A 23,015-nucleotide genomic window follows, 5' to 3' on the forward strand; every position below is an offset into this window, starting at 1 on the left:
TCAGGCAGCCTCCAATGTGGCCCCCACTGGCCTGCCTCATGGTACTGTCGCCCTTGGACTCCTGCTTGAGTGTGGGCTGGACCTAGTGACTTGCTTCTAACCAATAGAATATGGCAAAAGTGATGAGATGGCACTTCCAGGATTAGGTTACAAAAAGACAGCCCTTAGGTCCTGCCCACCCCCTCCGGCTGTCTTGCTCACCTGCTCTGGTGGAAGCCAGCTACCATGTGATGAGCTGTCCTACGGGGAGGTCCACAGGGCAGGGACAGAGGGGGCCCTCCTCAAGGAAATGAACCCTGCCCACACCCATGGGAGAGCTCTCGCCAGCTCCACCCCAATCAGCAGCGGAGATGACTATACCCTGGCAAGCACCTTGAGAGCCGCCGGGGCAAGATCTGGATCGTGGGAATTTACTTGCGGAAATACTCACAACGGGGAGTAAAAATAGCTACTTGCAAGAATATTCACAGCAGCCTTATTTCTTGTGGCAAAAGTGGGAAACAGCTGTAAAGCCTACGTGGGGGGAGGGGTTGGTTAAATTAAGGTAACATCTGTGTGACAGGCTATCAAGTAGCCAGTAACAAGAATGGAGTGGGAGCTGGTATGGTATGATGGGCAGGATATACTTCGTTCAAGGGTAGAACAGTGGCATCATATGCCATCATTTGTGTTAAATAACCAAACATATGCTTGCTTACCTATAGGCTTACAGCTCTGGAAATAACCCAGTAGTGGGGTTGCCTCCAGAAAGGAAAACTAGGGACAGGGATCAGGTATGGGAGAGAAACCTATTTTTTTTTCTTTTTTTCCCCCCATTTCTCCCAAAACCTAATTGTTTTTATAAAAACGTTTTTTACCTTTTGAGTTTTAGACCGGGTACATTTATTCATGCAAAAATATCACTTTATTAATTGGGATGAAGAAGAGCATTCATAGGGACATCTGGGTCGCTCAGTGGGTTAAGCATCTGCCTTTGGCTCAGGTCATGATACCAGGGTCCTGGGATTAAACCCCACTTTGGGCTCCTTGTTCAGCAGAAGCCTGCTTCTCCCTCTGCCTCCTGCTCTCCCTGGTTGCACTTCTTCCCCCGCCACTGACAAATACGTAAATAAAATCTTAAAAAAAAAAAAAAGAAGAGCCTTCATAATAACAGAACAGTCATTCATGTTCATGACAAAAACCTCAAAAGTGATGTGCACATGGGTGAAGTTTGGGAAACTGCCACTGTAGCACGTGATTGTTTTCCCACTAGCTGCAAAAGCCACCTGAACGACTGTGGGCGTGGCATCTGACCAATGACACACCAGTGTCAGGACATCACATGCTCCTATTTCTGCACTGTTTGCTCCCCTTCCAGATGTCCTGCTGGGTTATCAAACACCGCGTCTTGTGCTAAGGGCCAGCACAGAAAGATATCCTAATGCAGGACTCACAGACTCCGTGCACCAGACATCGGAGGGAACGCTTCGTGTGCATCATAGCATTCACCTTCACAGTCACTAGGGGGCACGAACTACTTATATCCCCAACTACAGATAAAGAAATAAACTTTAAGAGGATAAGTGACTTGCTGGAGGCCAGATGCTTGTGGGGAGTTTGGACTCCACGCTTCCCACCCCAGAGCCAAGCCCCTCACACTGGACTGAAACTTGCACATGGAAGGTGCTGATGAAGGCTTATGACAGGAGCCCTGGTCCCTTCCCTCGGATTTCCGTTAGGGACAGAGGCTCTGCTCAGGTGATGAGTCCCTCCATGACTTCCTCTTCATTGTATCTCCATAGCACCCAGGACATAGTGTCGAGTAGAAACTCAGAACATGTGTATTGATTAAATTCAACCAACAGATGTAGGAAGGATACTTCCCCCAGAACCCCTAGAGTTCCCCGAATGGTGGTGCCTTGCCTCTCCACAGGGAAGCCCTTTGGTGCCTCCCACCCACGTCCTCTCATCCAGCCTGGGGTGGCTAGGGTGGAGTTCAGAATATCCCCCAGTCCCATCTAGTACGGGTAGGGATAGAGAAGAACAGACACCAACCAGTCTGCTCCTGCTTGGGGCCCCGCAGGTTAGACAGAAGGACTTTGTTATTGTTCTTGTTTAAGATTGTATTAATTTATTTGAGAACAAAAGAGAGCATGGGATGGGAGAGGGGCAGAGGGAGAGGAGGAAGCAGATGCCCCACTGAGCTGGGAACCCAACACGGGGCTCGATCTCAGGGCCCTGGGATCATGACCTCAGCTGAAGGCAGAGGCTTAACCGAATGAGCACCCCCCCACCCCCCGCCAGGTGCCCCTAGACAAAAGGGCTTTTTTATACACAGCATAACAGAAGAGGTCAGGTTCAAAAGCATTGGAGCCAGGGGTCTAGAAAAAGCAGCCGGCCTGCCTGCCGTGCCTTCCCCAGAAATGGGAATCCAAGACCCTCATGGTGGTGAGCAGGGGTTAGAAGCAGGAGAGAAAGAACTGTGATTCCCCCAAAATATCAGAACTGGAAGAGGACCAGGAAGGAAAAAGCACCGTTCCAGCTACACACACCCCCCATATTACAGAAGAAGCCACGGAGGCTAGAGAGATCTGATTTGCCAAAGGACAGTTAACAACGTGGCCAAGACCAGCTTCCTTCCCCTGAAGCCCCCTGTGATGCTCCTATCACCTGGGATGGGGATGTCCTTATAGTTGTGTTCTGTGAGGACTCAAAAATCTTAATTTGGTGTCTGTGGAGATTTTCTAAAGGGACAGGGTATTGAGTGGCTCTACTTCCCCTCCAAAACTAGAGCCACACCCCCCACTAGAGATTTCACTGGGGGAAAAAAATGGTTCCTCTGCTTTAATGAAGAAAAGTTGGAACTCATTATGCTCCATCTTCCCTCCTTCCTGCTTGGCTCTCTGTTCTCCATCCACCCCCTCCACTGCCCATCCCCACCCGCCTACAGCCTGGGTCAGCTGGAGCTCGGTCCAACCCCCACCCACCCCGTCCGAGAGCTCCGCTGGATCCCTAGGGACTCACCTGGGACATCCGGGGAAGGGTTGAGAATCATGAAAGCATCTGACAGGCCTGCTTTGACGGGGTGCTGGGAGGAGCTGATTTCCAGGACAGGCATAGGGATCTGTGGCAGGAGAAAAAAGGCACCATCTACCCCCCCCCGCCCCCCAAGCACCCCTGGGCCAGCCTAGAGCTCCCCTCTGATCTCCAGATGTATCTGCCTGCTCAGCAGCACCTCTCAGAGGACTCAAAGACATCCCAAATCCAATGGTCCCCATCCAAATTGCAAGTCTCTCCCACAACTTCTCCAGCACATTCACTTTTTTTCTTTGCTCTTAGTGGATGGCACCTCCATGCAGGTCAGAAACCTGGGAGTCACCCCCTTTTGTCCATCTCATCCACCCTCCACCGAACACATCTCCAAATCCTATTAATTTACCTGCCCTCTGGCTCTTAGATCTGTCTAGTTCTCTCAATCTCACGCCACCTACTCCAAGCTGACATCTTTCTCTGAAACCATCCCGCAGCCTTCCCTCTGAGCCACCAACAATATGTTCTCCACTCTGAAGCCAGAGTGACCTTTCTTAAAGGCAAAGCTGGGTGTTCCCCTGCCCTTGCTTGTCCCCTACATTCTCCCCTCCAGCCTTGCTTTCTTCCAAGGCTTTGTACCAGCCATGCCCTGTTCTGCCACAGGACCTTTGAATGTGCTTTTCCCTCTCCTCTTGGCTTCCTGTTAAGGAATTCCTTTGCTTCCTGCAGATTTCAACTCTGTTCCTCAGGGAAGCCTCCCCTGACCTCTGCTGAGATAAAAAGCCTCATGAAAAAAAAGAAAAGGGGGGAAAAAGCCTCATGAAAGGCACTCCTGACACCGGGCACCTCTAACTTAGGAATACTTGTCACAGTGGTGATTCTACACTTGTCCCTGCAATTACCATCTATCTCCCCAACCAGACCTACAGCTCTAGAAGGGCAGGGCCTCCAGCCATCTCATCAACCGCTGTCTCCCCAGCACCAAGGCCTACGCCTGGCACATTTGCAGGTTCTCTACAGATAGTTGCTGAATGAAAGACTCCAAGACCCAGCCGTCTCCACAGCTAAGCTCGCTCACCTCTTTGTAGCCAAACACAATGCGGCCATCGTGGTGCAGAGCTGCCTGGAAAGTGAAGCTGCCCCTGTCCTCCCGGCCTTGGAGGTAGACGTGGTCCCACTGAACAATAAAGACTGTCCCTGGGGAGGAGAGGAGAGAGCCGGCTGGCCAGGGAGGCAGGCCCCGCAGCAGCTTTGGGGACCAACACAGGTGTGGTGGGGTGCTGGGTGCTCAAGTGACAATCCAGGGAGAGTAAGACACAATCATGGCCTCTAACGCTTGTCACCTCTGCTAAGAGCCAAGCACTTTTCTCTTCCTATCTCATCAGATCCTGCTAGGTGGCAGGCATCCTGTCCCCATCTTAGAGATGAAGACAGTGAACACGGGAAGGTGGGTAGCTGCCTTGCTTTGTGACCGTAAGCAAGTCCTTGTCCTCTCTTGGGACTGCTCTAAAGGGGCTGACTAAGTGAGCCCCTGAGCCAGGGGGCGTTTGTAAACTCTGAGATCTGGTCTCACCATTGTCAAAGTAAGCGACTGTCGAATTCTCAGAGTAGCCGGGGTTGAAGTTGGCCATCAGAGGCGCCACGTACTGAGTCGCTGTGAGCATCCGATGGATCGTGTCTCCCATGAAGATGAAGCCTGGGGGAGAGGGGTTAAGACGGAGGAATCACCAGAGAAGGCCTAGAGAGGTGCCTTCCTTGTGCGGAAGGGACAGTGCAGAGGGAGCTGGAAGCGAATCTTTTTTTTTTTTTGTGGGGGGAAGCGAATCTTGGACCTCTGTTCCCCACCCCCGCCTGCTGGGCTCTGGGTCTAGTGTGTACAGAGCAAAAGGGCTCCAGAGCAGAGAAGGCTCTCCCTGCCCCTCCAGGTAGGCACAGACTCCCGCCCCTCCCTGTCCCTGGGAAAGTGCACAGGAACCTAAGAGAGGCTCCTCTTGTCAGCCAGGAGCCTGATCCCAAGAGCCAGGCTCTCAGGGAAGTCTCCCCTCTCTCTCATTCACAGACTGAAACACAGGGACCACAGGGATTGTCCAGGCTGGCTGGAGCTGGCCAAGACACACACACACACACACAGACACACACACACACACACATGCACACACACACACGCAAGTCAGCCAAAACATTGGGGGACGTGGTCAAACACACACACTCGTCTCCCTCCTGAGACTGGGATTCCAAGAGAGAGCCCAACGCAGGATCCTCCACTGCCTATCCGTACATCCCCATCTCCACTGAACCTTTCCAGGTAGGTCCCTTGGGTTCTGGCTGAGATCTCCAAACCTCCCCCAGTCCCACCAACACAGCCTTACCTCCAGTTGCTATGGTGATCTGCCGCAGAGGATGCCCGTAGAAAGGAAAATCAAAGGACAAGACCACTCTCTGCAGGGCATGGGAGAGAATCAGCATGGGCCAAGCTGTAGGCCAGGAGGCCGGGCACCCACACTGCCCCATGATTGTCTGGACAGAGCAGGGAGCAGGCATGTCCAGAACAGGCCGCCAGGACCATGGGTGGGCCCCTTAACTCAAGGCAGCACCCCGGCTCCAGAGTTCCCTGGAAAGCACCTCCCAGATCATGGACCTCAGGCCACAACCCTGCCCACCGACCAGGCACAATGCCTTGGCCCCCAGCCTCCCAGCCCAAGGCAGCCTTGCCAGGGACTGGCCTACTTACCGAAGCCTGCCGGTGGGTGTTGGAGAGGATTCTATGGACCTTCACTTGGCTCTGGTTGGCCTTGGCCACATCCACCCACAGCTCGCGGCTGCGGGGCTCGTTAGGGCCATACAGACGGGACACATAGTAGTTGTGGTTGTCCTCCTGCCACCACCCGAGACAGAGAACACAGGAGGTATGAGGAGTCGGGCTGGCCAGGAGCCATCCTCTGCCCTCCCCAGGAAGTCACCGCCCTCCCTCGTGCGAGCCCTGTGGCCTCGAGTGCTGGTTTCAGCCTGGACATCCTGGGCCATGGATCATGCCCAGGCCAGAGCTCAGCTTGGGGACATCAGCAAGAAATAGCCAGGGCAGCCCCAAACAGAGCTATGGTCTTCAAGGAGCTCCCAGACTGAAGGGGACACGTAGTCTCTGCTCGGGGTTACCCTGCTTCAGGGAAAAGAAAAAAGTGGATCTTAGAAGCCCCCAGTCTGAAGATGGAAAGCAGAGAGGTGCCTCAATGACTCAGTCCGTTAAGAGTCCAACTCTTGGTTTCAGCTCAGACCATAATCTCAGGGATCTCAAGATCGAGCCCCGCATTGGGTTCTTCTGGGCGTGGAACATCTCTCCTTCTCCTTCTGCCCCCACCACCTCCTCAGGAAAAAAAATCAATAGATAAATTAAAAAAAAAAAAAAAGATGCAGGTAGATTCTTGATCTTAGGGAGCTGCTAGTCTGATGGAGGAGGCAGGCCTTAGGCAAGTAGGACACCCAGACACAAACCCTTGAGCAGAGGGAGAAATCGGAGCCCACATGACAGTCACCAGAGGCTGAGAAAGCCGAGAGAAGCAGCTGTGGTTCCTCTGAGACATTTCTAACCTCTACCATGAGCCCAAAGCAGATAAAGAACAAGCCAGAATACAGCCAGCTGGAAATTAGTTCTGTAAAGCCTCTCCTGCACAGAAGCATTTAGGGCCAGGATTTAAAAGAGGGCAGGAAACAGTTATCAGAAAGAGTGGCAGAGCCCAGGTAGGAGGCGATGTTGTAGCATTTCAACCCATCTGGGAGTGCCAGCCACAGGGAGAAGGAGGCAGAGCCGGCCGGTGCACTTGGCTGCGGCTGAGGAGATGGGGCTGCTGACCCGTGAGGAGCCCTGGACGCGGCGGGTCATTAATCAGGCTGTCCAGCGGCCGCGGCTGCAGACACAGCAGAGCAGACAGACCATGTTCTCCCTGCCAACCTGCCAGCTGCCCAGCCGGCCCTTGCCCTGGGCCCAGCATGAGCAGGGACAGGGGATGCCTGTCCTCTCCAGCCGCCAAGAGGCAGGCTCTGCTCTTCTGACAAGTGACGTGCTCTGGGGACCTGGGGTCAGGGCAGGGTTGGGGGAAGATGAGCAGGAGAAGCATGGTGTGGCAGGGGAGGGGGGCCTCCCCTCCAGCCTCCTGATCCCCCCCAGCCCTCCACCGGCCCTCTGCGCGGCTGTCAGACAAATCTAAGGCACGTGCAAGGCCCCATCACTCTGCCCACAAGCCTTCTGGGGCTCCCACAGTCCTCTCCTCTAAGACCAGACATTCCCACAGGCGAGGGCTGCCTTTATCGATGGGGGTGAGGCACGGGGGATGTGCTCAACTGGAGGATTTGCCGATGAATGTGTCGCAGGGCACAGCCATGGTGGGAGGGGGGCCTGCCCCTTCCCTGTGCCACGGCTACCATTGCACATGCTCGTGACCGGAATGGGATCATGTTACCAAGCAAAGCAGGACAACAGCCCACAGAGAACAGACCTGGGCAGGTAGGGTGGGAGTCAACCAAATGCAGCTCCCACGTAGGAACTGGAGCAGACCCGTGTTGAAAAACGGCTGCTTGGAGGCTTGGAGAAGGGTCTGGTTTCTATCACCTGCTTCCAGGGACTCATGTGGTGAGAGCTTTTGCCAAACCTCCAAGCGTCAGAAATGAGGGCCCCCCCAGGCAGAAGCCACACTCTGCCGTGGGTCGGAAACCCCAAACAGATGCTAACTTGTGTGTTTGCTGCCTCAGCTAAGACGGCAAAGGGTGGAGTGAGGGGACGCGTCTCCTGGGCCCCATCTGAAACCAGGTCAGTCTCGCTCAAAGGCAAAGGCTTTTCCTTGCTCTGTTGTTTCTCGGATGTTTAAGCAACTGTCCCCACTGGAAGGTGACATGGGCTGCTTTTTAATCATTGGTTAAACTCTCTCACGTCAGGGGTGCCTGGGTGGCTCAGTCAGTTAAGCGTCTGCCTTAACAGTTAAGCTCAGGTCATGATCCTAGGGTCCTGGGATGGAGCCCCGCATCAGGGTCCCTATCGGCAGGGAGTCTGCTTCTCCCTCTGCCTCTGCCTGTCTCTCTCTAAAATAAATAAATAAGGGGCAGCTGGGTGGCTCAGTGGGTTGGGCCTCTGTCTTTGGCTCAGGTCATGATCTCAGGGTCCCGGAATCGAGCCCTGCATCGGGCTCTCTGCTCAGCGGGAAGCCGGTTTTCCCCTCCCTCTCTGCCTGCCTCTCTACCTACTTGTGATCTGTGTCTGTCCAATAAATAAATAAAATCTTTTAAAAATAAATAAAAAACAAAAAAAAATTTTTTTAAATAAAATAAAATAAAATAAAAAAATAAAATCTTTAAAAAAGAAATAAAGTCTCCCCCATCAGAAGGACCAGCGCAGGTCCTTTATGGGGCACAGAGCTGAGGGGACTGTGTCATGTTCATCTTGTCACCCCAGCACCTCCCTAGTGCAGGGCTTGGCACCTGGCATATGGCAGGTGTTAGGATCTGCCTGCTGAATTAGTTGAGTCACAAGGATCCTGCAGCTGCTGGGGCCCGAGGTTGTGCTGAGAACATGTGAGGTGGTGACAAGGACAACATCTTCCCTCAGCACTGAAGGCAGGTGAAACACAAGTCCATTGTGAAGGACCCAGCTGCCTCCTCTGAGAATCCAAGTCTGTGGAAAGCCTTCCAAAGCTGGCATGTCCTGCTCGCAGGCGGAAGTCCCCTGACGCCTCAAGCTCTTCCCTGAGGAACTGAAGCTAGAGAGGGAGACACTTTCCAAGCAAGGAAGAGAGACCCTGGCTCCGCTGAGCAGCAGATGGACGTCCGTACCTCTGTGTCATCGGGGTGCTGTCCTAAGTGTGACTTCTTGTCCACAGAGAAGAGAAGGAAGACCTTACATGCACTTGGCTTCAATAAATATATGTTGAGTGAGTGAAAAAGAGACTAGTGTTGACTTGGGCCTGGAGAGAAAGAAAGCAGCCTTGGCTTCTGACTGCTCTCCTGGACTCTGAGTCAGCCTGTCTGTCATCTCTGGCCCTTGGAGCCCACGGTAGGTCTCTACCTCCTCACTGTAAACCTTCCTCCTGACACAGCTCAAATAGGAGCTCCTTGGAACCAGAAGGGCACTAACCAGAAGAGGCTTGCTCCTGGGGTGATCAGAGGGTCTTCCAGGGACACCCCAGACTGTCCTTCACCAGCACAGACAGTGAGACTCTGATTGGGAAGACAGAAGTGAGAAACCCAGTTTCTGGGAGAATTTTCCCTGATAACACCCAGGCTGCCATGTTTTTCTTCTATAAAGTCAAACACTGCTGGCTTCTTCTTCTTTTAAGATCTTATTTATTTAGGAGAGAGAGAGAGAGAGTGTGTGTGTGTGTGTGTGTGTGTGTGAGCGCACAAGTTGTGGGAGGGGAAGTGGGAGAAGCAGACTCCCCGTTGATCAGGAAGCCCAATGTGGGACTTGATTCCAGCACTCTGGGATCATGACCTGAGCCAAAGACAGACGCTTAATGGACTGGGCCACCCAGGTGCCCCACTGCCAACTTCTTGACTGACTATGCAGTCATGTGGAAAGTCACCAACCTAGGGGGCACTTCCCATTTGTTACTGTGGACCCCTGCTCACGCGGACGCCAGCACCAGCAGTTTTGATAGAGGAAGTCTACCCATGACAGAGATGGATACGTGCTTCCCCATAACCATTCTTTCCTTCTTCCTTTAGTTTCCATTAGGCACGTGACCACCCAGCTAAGACTATGTGTCCCAGCCGTCCTTACAGCTCAGTGGGGCTACATGACTATGCTTGACCAATGGAAGACCAGCAGAACAGTCGTCCTCAGTAGGAATGGGCAGCCATCTTGGACCACAGCAGAGAAGGCACATGTTGCAGAGGCGAGAGCAGCAAGACGGAGGGAAGCTGGGTCCCCAACACCATGGAGACAGTACCTCACCCCCCACTTCCTTACACTTACACTATTACATGTGGGAGAATAAACTCGTGCCGAAGCCCCTCATGAGTTGGACATTTGTTACAGTAGCTGAATCTGCATCCTAATTAATACAAGGAAGGTCCTGAGAGGCCTCCTCAGGCCAGTCAATCTGAGGGCTTCCTCGCTGTCATCCATGTACACGCATTTCCTAAAAGGATTTAGAGGCTGTGCCTGACGGTGAACTTGTCCCAGGAATTTACCCCGTTCAGGCCCGTCAGTGTGTTGGGCCTGCAGTCCCTGGGGCAGTCCCGTTCCCCCTGAGGGCAGCCTACGGCTTGGAGGCCAGAAGCTATGACGGGGTGGCCTCACAGCACAGAGGGTCAGGGGGCATAGCCTGAGCCAGACTATTTGGCAAGTCCACCAAACGGAACTGTGTTCCCTTGAAATCAGTGCAAGAAGCTTTGGTCAGTAATCCATGCTCGTTCTGGAAGGCGGCATGCCATGGATTTCAAACCTTTTTGGTCATGAAATCTTTTCTTCCAATTAACCTTCCATGGAAGCTCAGTACGTAAATCATATCAAAGTTTGGCCATTCTGGGGGAAGGAAAGAAGGGCCTGGAGCCCAGCCTGCTGGGTTACTTCCTCTTCCACCACCCTCCATTCCACGGCAGCCAGTGCAGGGAAGTGCCTCTGTGAACCCTTAGGGTTCCATGGAGTGCACTTTGAAAACCACTGCTCTGGAGTCAGGTGCCCGGGCTGCGAAGTCAGACAGACCTAAATTCAAAACCTGGCTCCAATTTTTCACTCTCCTCTCAGCTTGAGTCCCTCCTCAGTAATCTCGCACGCAGAGTTCTTGAAAGGATTAGACAAAACCTACCCACGTACACTCTCAGCCCAGTGCCCGGTCCACAGTCGGTGTTCGCTAAATAGGAGCTATTACGATGATTTTGTTGGACCTTTCCAAGAAAGGTTTTGCTTGTGGAGGCTGCCTCCTCCAAACCAGCCCCAGCCCCATCCTGATCGTTTGCTGTTACAGTGTCTCTTCTGCCTCAATTATTCATGCCTGGAGCCTGCCAGGCACTTCATTGCTGACAGCGGGGCGGCATTTGCCTTGGCTGAGCTCAAGACGTTTCTGGACAGGAGCTCCGGCTAAGCTGTCACCATCGGCCCGTCAACTGCCAGCCAACTGGCAGGTGAAAATGCTGGGGCAGGCCACCAAGGGCACCCTGCAGGGCCTGCTGGAGAGGTCTGGCCAGCCAGGCTTGTCAGGACGGGGCTCCAGGCAGCTGGGTCCAACCCAGGAGGTGCTGATGGGATTGCTGGGGGAGGCGGCATCCCGTTCCCTGACTCCACCATCCCACGAAGCCTTACAAGACCCATAGGGATGTTCTCCAGATCCCTGCGTCTCAAAATGTGCCCCCAGCGACCAGCAGCACCTGCATTACCTCGGAGCTCCTTGGAAATGCAGAATCCCGGGCCCAAACCGAAGCCTCAGGGATCAAAGTCCAAATTTGAATGAGCTTCTCAGGGGATTGATTCTTCACACAATAAAGTTTGGAAAGCACTGGTCTAGAGGCACCCCCTGTCTGGACCAATATGTCAGGCATTTTCATCCGTAAGGAGATGGTGTGTTAAACCCTTGGACTCCAAAGGCAGAAAGACCTGGGCTCTTGTCCTGGCTGTCACCCACTAGCTGTGCAACCTGAGGCAAGAACTTCACCTCTCTGTTCTAAGATGGTATTAGAAATATTCACCACTTGGTATAGGTGGGTGAATTCCATGTCAAGCCATAGAATGAGGTCTGCAATCAGAAAGGACTTCCATAACATGGCCTTTTATTCGTATTTTCCCTTACCTCATATAATAATAATATTCTCCATCTGCCCTCTGGAAGTATTCAAGCCTCAGGTTAAAATAAACCCACACAGAAAACGTGTCATCACAGAGTGCAGAAAGCGGGTCTATCCTGGAAAGGGAGAGGACCCAGTCCAGACAAAGAGGCAGCGAGATCCACACCGAGGGCCCAGGGTAAAGAGGTGTCGGGATGGATAAAGCAGACCTAGGAAGGCCCTGGAAATGGGGTGTTGGACCAGACTCAGAAAGAGGGTGGGGACTAGACACAGCATTTCTAGACACAGCATTTCTCAGTGCCCCCAACACTTCATGGAAATGGAAGAATCATCCACTCTCGGTAACTCCCTATGGGGAGGAAATATCAGCCAACCAGGGATTTTGAGAGCATAAATATAGATCCTATCACCACACAGAATCAGGACAAGGCAACATAAAAACAAACACAGACCTCCCCCATCCCTCAACTGGTCCCATGTGGCCACATTTCCTTCTAGCCTTTTCCATATGTATATAACTTTACATGGTTATAATCCTGTTGTGTGGACTGCTTCTGTCAGGTTTCATGATCTCTAAAGCAGTTTTTGATGTTGAACTTGGTCTTTTAACCATCAGTTAAGAAAACCCACAATTTTCTTAACTATTTTCTTATTGTTGGGGCATTCGGGTAACTTCTAATTTTTATGCTCTCATAGATACTTCTGTGGTGAACTTATTAATGTACTTTCCATCTCCAAGATGGTTTCCCCTGCTTTAAAGCTTTAAAACTTCTGATACAAAGCAGTGCTTCTCAGACCCTAATGTGTATGCAAGTCACCTGAGAATCAGATACTGATTCGGCAGGGCTGGAGTTTCTGCATTTCCTTTTCTTTTCTTTTCTTCTTTTTTATTTTTTTTAAGTAATCACTACACCCAGCGAGGGGCCGAAACTCAAACCCCAAGATCAAGAGTCCTATGCTCCTCTGACTGAGCCAGCCAGGTGCCCTTCAGTTTCTGCATTTCTTTTTAAATTTTTTAAGACTTTATTTATTTACTTGACAGAGGGACAATGAGAGAGGGAACACAAGCCAGGGGAGTGGGAGAGGGAGGAACAGGCTTCCCGCTGAGCAGGGAGCCTGATGCGGGAGCTCTATCCCAGGACCCTGGGATCATGTCTTGAGTTGAAGGCAGACGCTTAACTGACTGAGCCACCCAGGCGTCCCTCATTGGATTTTTAGAACAACTCCATGAGTCATTCTCAGTCCCACCTTATAGATGAGGAATCTGAGGTTCAGAGCACATCGGTGACAAGGATACCTAGTATGTGCCATACCTGGGACCACAGTAGGGTGATCAGTATCCTAATTTGCCTGCTATTGGAATTTCCCAGGACAATGCAAAACCCAGGAGCATTCTGGGAACACCAACGTGATTGGTCACCTAGACCAGAGTCAGCTAATGTTTATTATTCCTGACCCTGTGCCAGGCCCTTAATGTAGATTCCTGTAGAATATCTTTACAATTACATTTAGACAATAGCATCCCCATTTGACAATGAAGAAAGGTTAAGAAATTTGCCCAAGACAAAAAGACAAACAACCCAATTAAAATGGGCAAAGCGGCAAAGGACTTAAGTAGACATTTCTCTGAAGAAGATATACAAATGGACAACAAGCCATGAAAAGATGCTTAACATTATTAGTCAATCAGGAAACACAAATCAAAACCACAATGAAGGGCTCCTGGGTGGCTCAGTGGGTTAAGCCGCTGCCTTCGGCTGAGGTCATGATCTCGGGGTCCTGGGATCGAGTCCCGCATCGGGCTCTCTGCTCGGCAGTGAGCCTGCTTCCTCCTCTCTCTCTGTCTGCCTCTCTGCCCACTTGTGATCTCTCTCTGTCAAATAAATAAATAGAATCTTAAAAAAAAAAAAACCCACAATGAATATCATCTTACATCCATTAGAATGTTCTAATATTTTTTCTTTTTTTTTTTTTAAAGGTGATGTTCATAAACAGACTTGTAAAGAGATAATGCCCAAACAGCTATTGTAAGCTGATCAGAGCTGGTTCTAGCAAACTAATTTGTTGACGTATATTATTGTCCTTTTTTAAAAAATATTTTATTTATTTATTTGACAGAGATCACACGTAGGCAGAGAGGCAGGCAGAGAGAGGAAGGGAAGCAGGTTCCCTGCTGAGCAGAGAGCCTGATGTGGGGCTCAATCCCAGGACCCTGGGATCATGACCTGAGCCGAAGACAGAGGCTTAACCCACTGAGGCACCCAGGTGCCCCTAGAATGTTCTAATTTTTAAAAAAGAAAGACAGTAACAAGTGTTGGCAAGGATGTGGAGAGTTTGAAACCTTCACACATTGCTGGGGGAGCATAAAATGCTTTGACTACTGTGGGAAACAGTTTGGAGGTTCCTCAAAAAGTTAAACATAGAGTTGCCATTTGATCCAGCAATTCTGCTCCTAGGTATGTGGCTCAAACAGTTGAAATCAGGTCCTCAAACAAATACATGTACTCACATTCACAGTGTCAATATTCACAACTGCCAAAAGGCAGAAATAGCCCAAGTGCCTATCAACAAATGAATGAATCAGCAAATTATATATATCAGTACACTGGAATAGCATTCAGCCATGAAAATAGATGAGACTCAGAAACATTATATTAGGTGAAAGAAACCAGACACGAAAAGTCATATGTCGTATGATTTCAGTTATATGTGAGACATCAAGAAGAGGTAAATCTATAAAAATAAAAACAGAGATTGGTTCTTGCTTGGGGATAAAGGAAGGGGAGACGGGAAACAACTGTTTAAATGGTACAGCAGTTCCTTCTGGGGTGATGAAATATTCTGGAACTAGATAGAGGTGATAGTTGCCCAACACTGTGAATGTATTAAATGCCCTTCATTTTAAAATGGTTAATGTTGGGGCACCTGGGTGGCTCAGTGGGTTGGGCCTCTGCCTTCAGTTCATGTCATGATCTCAGGGTCCTGGGATCGAGCCCCTCATCGGGCTCTCTGCTCAGCAAGGAGCCTGCTTCCCTTCCTTTCTCTCTGCCTGCTTGTGATCTCTGTCTGTCAATAAATAAATAAAAGTCTTTAAAAAAATAAACTGGTTTATGTTATGTGGGCACCTAGGCAGCTCAGTTGGTTAAGTGTCCAACTTGTGATTTTGTCTCAGGTCGTAAGTTCATGAATTGTGGGATTAAGCCCCATGTTGGGCACCATACTTGGCAGGAATTCTGTTTGGGATTCCCTCTCTCCCTCTGCCCCTCTCCCCATGTGTGCACTCTCTCTCTCTAAAATAAATAAATCTTTAAAAAAATAATAAAATGATTAATATTATGTTATGTAAATCTCACCTCAACACGAGAAAAAGAAAGAAGAAAACCAACCAACCACCAACCTGCCCAAGAAAAGGATCAACAAGAGTAACCGTTGTGGGAGATAGATGTCCTGGGGCTGAGCAGCCACGAGGTGTCCTTGGCACCCGTACTGAGCCCGGAGCGGGTGGGTGAGGAGATGACAGGACCAGAAAACTCGCATTTTGCTCCTGAATGTCAACCCTGTGAGATCAGTATTTACCACCCCATCTGGGAAATTCGAAACTAGTGGGGACTGCAGGGATTCCTTAATTGAGGGGTTCAGCATCCAGCCCAGGGTCAGGAAACTGGTACCATCCAGTGCAAAGGTTGGGGCCCAGTACTGCTAGATTGTTTCCATAGCACTGGAGACTGGACCCTTGGGCTCCACATCCTACCTCCCCAAACACCCCTTCCTCTTACAAAACCCCTTATCTTCTCTCTTCTCTTTTCCTGAGCTTCCCTTCCCTCCGCCCACATTACACACTACTCCTACTCCTGGAATTCTCCCAGGTTCAGCCTCCTCACCTCATCCCTTCCCCTGAGCCCACTGGCATGGTACGGTCTTCCCACGAGCACAGCTTGGTCACCAGGTTCTGGGCTACGAGTCTGTCTGTCTGTGCCATTCTCCCCCAGGCCCTTCCATCTGGGGAGGAGGTCTCCTAGAGGTCTCCTTTCAGGAACTGCCTCCTTTGGGAGATTATAGAAATCAGGCAGGTATTGCACTCATTTGTCCCTCTTGTTGTCCGCCATCTTGGACCACATGGTACCTGCCTGGACGCAGGGTCCCTCAGCATCCCTGGGGCTCCCCATGGTGGGGAAAGAGCAGGGAAGATTTTCTTGGCCAGAGAGGAAAGAAACTTAGGGAGGTGGGGCCCTAGGGAAGACTGGGGTGGAGGAGAGGGTCTTTCCTACCATGGAGAGAACTATTCTATTACAGGAGAACCTCCAAATCTGAACGTTTTCAAGCTTGGTTCCTCCCAGACTCTGGGCTTGATCTGAAACAGAGAGCCAAGAAAACCTTGGAGTAGGATTGGAAATCCCCAGGATGGAAGAAGAACTTTGTCCAAGGCTCCCCTTCCCTTCTAGCCTCTAAGAATAAACTGAGCCACAACCCAGGGTCTCTGACTTAGTGTCTCCCCTCAATTCCCAGCCCACCCCCTTCAAAAAAGTTGCCAGTGTTCCAGGGCCTCAGAATTGGTCTTGGTGGGAAAATCTCTGGAAATCCTGGTCCAGACAAGAGTCCTAGTTCCACTGGGGCATGGTGGTAGAGTGGGTATGAGAATAAAATCTAAGGAGAGGGCTTTGGCCAGGGGCCTCGGAGCTGCCAGCTCACCCTGGCAATGCTGGCTGGATGCTCAAGTCCTCAAAGCCAGCACGTCTGGGTTGGACAGAGCACTGTGGTGAGGTAGTGAGCCCAGGGTGCTGGGCAACAAAAGCTGAGCTGAGGACCCCAGCCAGGGATCTACCCTGGGTCTACCCTGGGCAGAGGGGCCAGGAAAGAGGGATGGCTAGGGAGTCTGGACAGGGATCTGGGGGGAAAGGGGATGGGAAGAAAGTGTTGAGCCAGAGGAGGCAAGATAGGAAGATGGCTAGAGAGACTGGGCAGAAGGCCGGAGCCAGAAGGGAAGCCCATGGCCTGGAGTGTGAGAGGTCTCGGGGGTGGGTATGTGGGGCAGCAGAGGGAATGGAAGCCCACCTGCTAGGCCCTCGGCCCCTTGATATGGCCCCAGAGCAGAGTTCCTGGTGAGACTCAAGAAAACCTTCTGAAACGGACCAAACCGAATCCACTGAAATATCCTCTTCCCACCACTCCCCACTTGCCTAACCCTTTGCCACCAAGTCTTAGTCTAGATGGGGTTTCCTCTGGTCAAATAGACTCCAGGTCTCAGAGACACTGAGCAGAGACTCATGAAGAAGCAGGTGTCTCTGGGGCCCTTTGCTGGGCTCCCTAGTGGCTGAGGCAGCCCGCTGTCCGGGGTAGGGTGGGCACACAGCATGGACGAGGGCGGGGGTGGGGCGGGGTTTGAGGCCCAGCTGTGCTGAAGGGGGTGATCCTCAGTGACCCCCATCAAACACCACTCAGTGGGTTCCAGGAGAGAATGGAGCTCGGGGCCCCATGGAGGCCCCCGGCATGAGGTCACTTGGGTCGCATGTATGGGCCCCCATGTTCTGGTGGTATGTAGCTCTGCCATTCTCTTATGTGTGGGAACCCAAGAGTAGAATAGAGTTGGGGTCCTTGGAGGCACTGAGTCCAAGGACGGACCCTAGCATGACCTCTTCTCTTCAACAACCCCGTCTTCCGAGATTTCCAGGGAGGGGGACATTCCTACTTCCTCTGTTCCTTCAAAGGAGGCCCTCCTCCCTTGTGCCGGGCACCCATGGCAGAGTCTGGAAAGTCTCGGGCCTCACAGGGCTTCTGTTCCACAGGGAGGACAGGCAATATAAACAAATAATAGATAATTCGGTGCAGGAAGTGATAAGTTCTATGGAGCAAAACAGTTTGTTCCCTCAAGAGCAGTCACAGCCCCGCAGCTGTGAGAAAACAGCCATCTCTCTTGAGTCTTCTCTGTACCAGGCTTAATACCTGCAAGCTCCTTCAGCCATTCTGGACTCCTCTGGTTTCTAGATAACCACCCAAAAGGGGGCACAAGCCCCTCAGTGTATGGTCAGGCCAAGAAATGCCCCACACGATCTCTAGAGCCCTAGCTCTTGTTCCGGGTTTTCTGTGGGTTTCCATTGGTTTCCACTAACAAAGTCAGCTTTCCCACCTCCGTCCTTGGCAGTCCCTTCACACTCCTGACTCATCTCCAGCCTACAAGCCGTGAGGAGCCCCGCATCTTTTCCTCATGAACTACTGCTAAGCCCCATCTCTCCCACCTTATTTTAAACTCAAGCGCCAGGATTTATATTTATCCTGGTAGTTTCATCTGGCGTGAGGCCGACTATCACTCAGCCTGCCAAGGCTGTCTTCCGGATCCCAGTCTGATATCCGAACTCTCTTCCAACTGAGGTAGAAGTCTGATCACTCCTGTCGCTCAGGCAGAGCTGGGCTCAGCCTCCCGGGCACTCAAGAGGGGTCTCCGGCCAAGGGGGCCTTGCTCCTTCATGTGGGCTCTCGACATGTGGCTGCTGAGGGGGCCGCAACGCTCCTGGGTCATCAAGGTTAGCCATGTGGTACCTGAGAAAGCTTCGTGTTCTGCTGGTCATTCTAGTAACTGATTTTAAAATTCCTTTGACATATTACAGATCAGAAGTTCCCACACCTATATGGCCAGCAGAATTCCATGGGAACTTTAAATTTTTTTTTTAAGATTTTATTTATTTATTTGAGAGAGAGCGAAAGCAAGAGAGATCACAGAGGGAGAGGGAGAGGCAGACTCGCTGCTAAGCCGGGAGCCCTATGCAGGGCTCATTCCCAGGACCCTGGCTGGGATCATGACCTGAGCAGAAGGCAGACACTTAACTGACTGAGCCACCCAGGTATCCCTGTGTTGTTTTTTAAGTTCTGGGGTTACTGAATCTATATTGGTTCTTGCTGATCCCCACTGCCCTTTCTGAATGCCCACAGACAATGGCTTCCAGAAGTCTGCATTTCTGTGGCTCTTCGGTCAGGTCCCCTCTGCATGGACTGGGACATGGCCCTGTAACCCTGGCATCTGGCCCAGAGAAAGTATCAGTTCTTTAACTGATAGTTCAACAAACCTGGGGGTAGGGAGGGTAGGGAAGGGTGTCCAGGGGTCCCCTTACTCCCCTTACCTCTCCTGCCCTGGTCTTCTATTCCATCATCCCACCATGGCTCCTTGATTCTCCAAGATCAGGGAGAAGGGGAACACAGTGCAGAAGGGGAATTGAGTTGGGGCTTTGTTCTCTGAGGTTCTAGCAGGTTCCATCTCAGAGAGGGATGAGGTAAGGTGGTGGGGCCCTGCCCTCAGGTACTACATTTAATGTGGCACCAACAAACCCAGCCATAAACATTGACAATTTAATCATGCACTATCTTAAAATAGAAATGAGGGCCAAGAAATCCACAACGAACAAAATATCAAATTGTAAATAGACAGGATCTGTACTAGTGCCAAGCCATGTCAGAGCCCGAGGTAAAAGGAAAAAAATAAGTCACGGAAACGATGCAGAAGGAGGGAGAGTTCAACGCATTTATGACCCTGCTCCCTCCCTACCAGGCTGCTGGTTGGCTCTGGTCCCTCTTCAGCCCCCACTTCAAGGGCTAGTAAATGTGGCCCCTCCTCCTGGTTTGGGTCCCCACCCTCCCTGCCAGCTCCAGCTCGGAGCTCTCAGCTGCTCCCGCTCCTGCTGTTCCCAAAGCACTTTACCACCCCCTGCTGCTTTCCTTCTCTCTGCCCATTCCCGGGGAACCCGTCCCTGCATTGCACGCCCCCACTGGAAAGAAAGACAGGAAGGAGCGAAGGAAGGAAAGGAGGGAAGGCGGGAGGGAGGAAGGAAGGGCAGAGCAGGAAACAAATTTTTTTAATTTCAAAAAAAATTTTTTTTAATTTTTAAAATATCCTAAGATAGAAAAAGTATTACATCCATGACACAAGCACAGAATGTTTGAGGTGCCTGGGTGGCTCAGTGGGTTAAGCCTCTGCCTTCAACTCAGGTCATGATCTCAGGGTCCTGGGATCAAGTCCGGCATCGGGCTCTCTGCTCAGCAGGGAGCCTGCTTCCTCCTCTCTCTCTGCCTGCCTCTCTGCCTCCTTGTGATCCCTCTCTGTCAAATAAATAAATAAAACCTGAAAAAAAAGAAGGCTGAAGTGTGCCTGGGTGTTTCAGTCAGTTAAGTGTCTGCCAACTGAGCCCTCCATCAAGTTCCCTGATCAGCAGAGAATCTGCTTCTCCCTCTCCCTCTGCCCCTCCCCCACTCATGCTCGTGCTCTCTCGCTCTCTCTCAATTAAATCAATAAAATCTTGGGGCGCCTGGGTGGCTCAGTGGGTTAAGCCTCTGCCTTTTGCTCAGGTCATGATCTCAGGGTCCTGGGAATGATCTCAGGGTCCTGGGATTGAGCCCCACATCGGAAGCTCTGCTCAGCAGGGAGCCTGCTTCCTCCTCTCTCTCTGCCTGCCTCTCTGCCTACTTGTGATCTCTTTCTGTCAAATAAATAAAATCTTAAATAAATAACTAAAATCTTAAAAGAAAGAAAATAAGATTGAGAAAATCTTCCAGAAAATGGACCACCACCACTACCACCAAGCAAGCTATGCAAACACACAAAGGCAAAAGGCACAGACAATAGGAGAGAGAAGGAAATTCAAGGATCAGTCCTTGGTATGGACATCTAATCAAGGGGAATTGTGCAAAGAAGAGAATAGGCAGAGAGAAGACTGTCAAAGAAATAAAACAAGAGGACTTTCCAGAACCGGTGAATGTAAGTCCTAGGTGGTAAGAGTACAGCACATATCCGGTGTAGTGGGGAGATTTTAAAAGAGCCAGAGGCAGGGCACATGACCCAACTTCCAGAATACTGGCAGCATTTACAACCTCAAACGCTTCCAGAGGTGGGGGGAAAGCGGTTATAAACAAAGAACAAGAGTGAGAAGGACAGAAAACCTCTCAACAATGACATTGGAAGCCAGGAGATAATGCCTGCAAACTTCTGAAAGAAAATTATTTTTAATCTAGAATTCTATATTCAGCCAGACTATCAATCAAGTATGAGGACAGAATAAAGGCATTTTCAGACATGCGAGCTCTCTAAATAATTTTCCCTCCTGTGTAACCTTTTTCAGGAAGCTAAACAAGCAAGGGGGAGAGGCAGGGAAGAGAGGACACAGGGTCCATAGAACAGGGTGCCCAACACAGGAGACAGACAAGGGGGGAGGGTTCCAGTGTCAGAGGGGAAGGAGGCCCCAGGATGACCTCTATGACCTCAGGGAGGTTGCGTGGGGGCAGCAGCCAGCGCAGGTCAGAGCAGGACAACAGGAGAGAGGTTTCCATGGGGGTGGGGGGGTGGGGGGAATAAAAACAGATTGGTTGGACCACACCAAAGTTCTATTTGAAGCCAGTGGGTGTATAAGAATATATAACCACGGTAAGTACAGTAAACTAAGCAAAGGGGGTTCGGGGCAAGGATCCAGGAAAACCAAAAATCATATAAGAGAGTAAACAATGATATTACCCTGATTGGGTTAGTGGCGAACAATATTTACACGATTATCATGCTATAAAGCAGAGCATATGGATTTAACAAAAATATTGAGAGCAGGATGACACTCGAGGGAATATATAAAAGACAAATCTTCATCTACACAATAGGTAGGCAACGGATAATGTCTAAATGAATTAATCAAGAGGAAGCAGCACAAGCAAATTACTTAGGAATACGGTGGTAACCGCCAGGAGAAAAGGCCTCCAGTGGCGCCTCTGGAGCAAGGGGAGGGCAGGTGCAGAGGGGTAGGGCGGGGCAGAGGGGCGGGGCAGAGGGGCGGGCAGGTGCAGAGGGGCGGGGCAGAGAGGCGGGCAGGTGCAGAGAGGCGGGGCGGTCTGCCTGCTTTGTTCTCCGATCTCAGCAGCATTTGATCTTTTTTGACTACCTGCTTGCACTCCTTTGATGTAAAAAGATCGTTCTTGAACATAAAGAAATGTACGCGAAGAAGCACATCCTGTTGCATCTCGTTTTCTGCGTCCTAGGAATTCAATCTCAGCCATAGGCGCTTATACACACGGCCAGGGGCACGCTCACACGTGTACGGCCACACACATTCATTACTCACACAGGCACAGACAGCCCACGGTGGCAGACACACAGGCAAGCGTACGTAATACAGAAAAGCCCTCAGACACACGTGCAAACACACGCACACATGGTGATCGATTCACCCACAGACACGGAGTCCCGCCAGGCTCCTGAAAAGAAAGCCGGTTGGGGAAGAGGGCCGGACACCGCAAGGACAGCGCCTCCTCTGGGCCTGGCCCCCCCTGGCCTCCCTTCACCATCACAACCCCTCCTCCACAGGCAACTGGCCCCAGGCAGAGGAGGTTCTCTGCCCCAAGTTTCACACTAATTGTCTTCTTTACTCTGTGCCCTGCCCGGAAGCTAAGCAGCCTGAGCTTCTCTGCAGCCATTAAACCTTTGGGGCTGCGCTGCCTGTAAATGGTGTCGAAATGCAAAGGGGGTGGGGCCTGAGCTGGCAGCTGGGTGTGACTAATAATGCCACCTTCATTCAGCTTTTAGTGGAGGCCACAGGCAGTGAAAAAGTCCAGTGCCAGGAGTCCTGTGCACAGGCTGTGCATCCTTGGGCAAGTCACTTCCCCTCTCTGGGTGCACGAGGAGGAAGGCAATCTATGAAGCTTTGAGATACGAAGAATTTATGTCCCAGGCTGGGCCCTGCTTTCATCCCCTCCCCTGGGATCCCTTTCTCCATGCTGACATCCAAGGTCAATCCCAAAGAATATGTGATTTGTGCATCTGACAGGTACACATAGGGCACCTGGGGAGCCCCCCCAATTCCACTTCCCTCCCCTTCCACGTTCCTCCAGCACTCACCACCACCCTGGTCCTGTTATCAGGCAGTGTGTCAATGGCCAGGGTGCCCCCGCCTGGGTCTTGGCTCAGCTGGGTCCTGTCTGACTCCAACACCTGCCCAGGGCTCTCTCGGGCTCTCCGACTCCAACCCTGCGTGGTCCCCTTGGCAGCCCATCCAGAGCCTCGGCCTGCATCCTGACCTGGGAGAAGGAGACAGAAAGCTGAGTCCCAGCAGTCAGAGCAAAGGTCCACGGAGGGGACCAGCCAATGTACTCTACGGAGGCCCCAATCCCAAGCCGTCCCTGAGTATAGGGACACCCCACATGCACTGAGAGCCTCGGGCCAGCTCCACACCTCACACTCTGCGCACAGAACACCTCTAGTCCCTCACCCCGGCCCTCCA

General features: G+C 51.4%; 1 protein-coding gene across 1 annotated transcript in view; it reads right to left on the reverse strand.

The window, feature by feature from the left end:
* Nucleotides 1-23,015, reverse strand: part of PLXDC1 (plexin domain containing 1) — a 55,785-nt gene that overhangs the window by 25,424 nt on the left and 7,346 nt on the right. Inside the window, exons 2-7 of the mRNA XM_082704941.1 lie at nucleotides 22,634-22,812; nucleotides 5,741-5,884; nucleotides 5,379-5,448; nucleotides 4,583-4,705; nucleotides 4,088-4,206; nucleotides 3,004-3,103 (exon numbers count right to left, since the gene is read on the reverse strand). Coding sequence (XP_082561067.1) covers nucleotides 3,004-3,103; nucleotides 4,088-4,206; nucleotides 4,583-4,705; nucleotides 5,379-5,448; nucleotides 5,741-5,884; nucleotides 22,634-22,812 — 735 coding nt within the window. The remainder of the gene's footprint in view (nucleotides 1-3,003; nucleotides 3,104-4,087; nucleotides 4,207-4,582; nucleotides 4,706-5,378; nucleotides 5,449-5,740; nucleotides 5,885-22,633; nucleotides 22,813-23,015) is intronic.

The sequence above is a fragment of the Mustela nivalis genome (genome assembly GCF_964662115.1).
Source record: "Mustela nivalis genome assembly, chromosome: 17".
NCBI lineage: Eukaryota > Metazoa > Chordata > Mammalia > Carnivora > Mustelidae > Mustela > Mustela nivalis.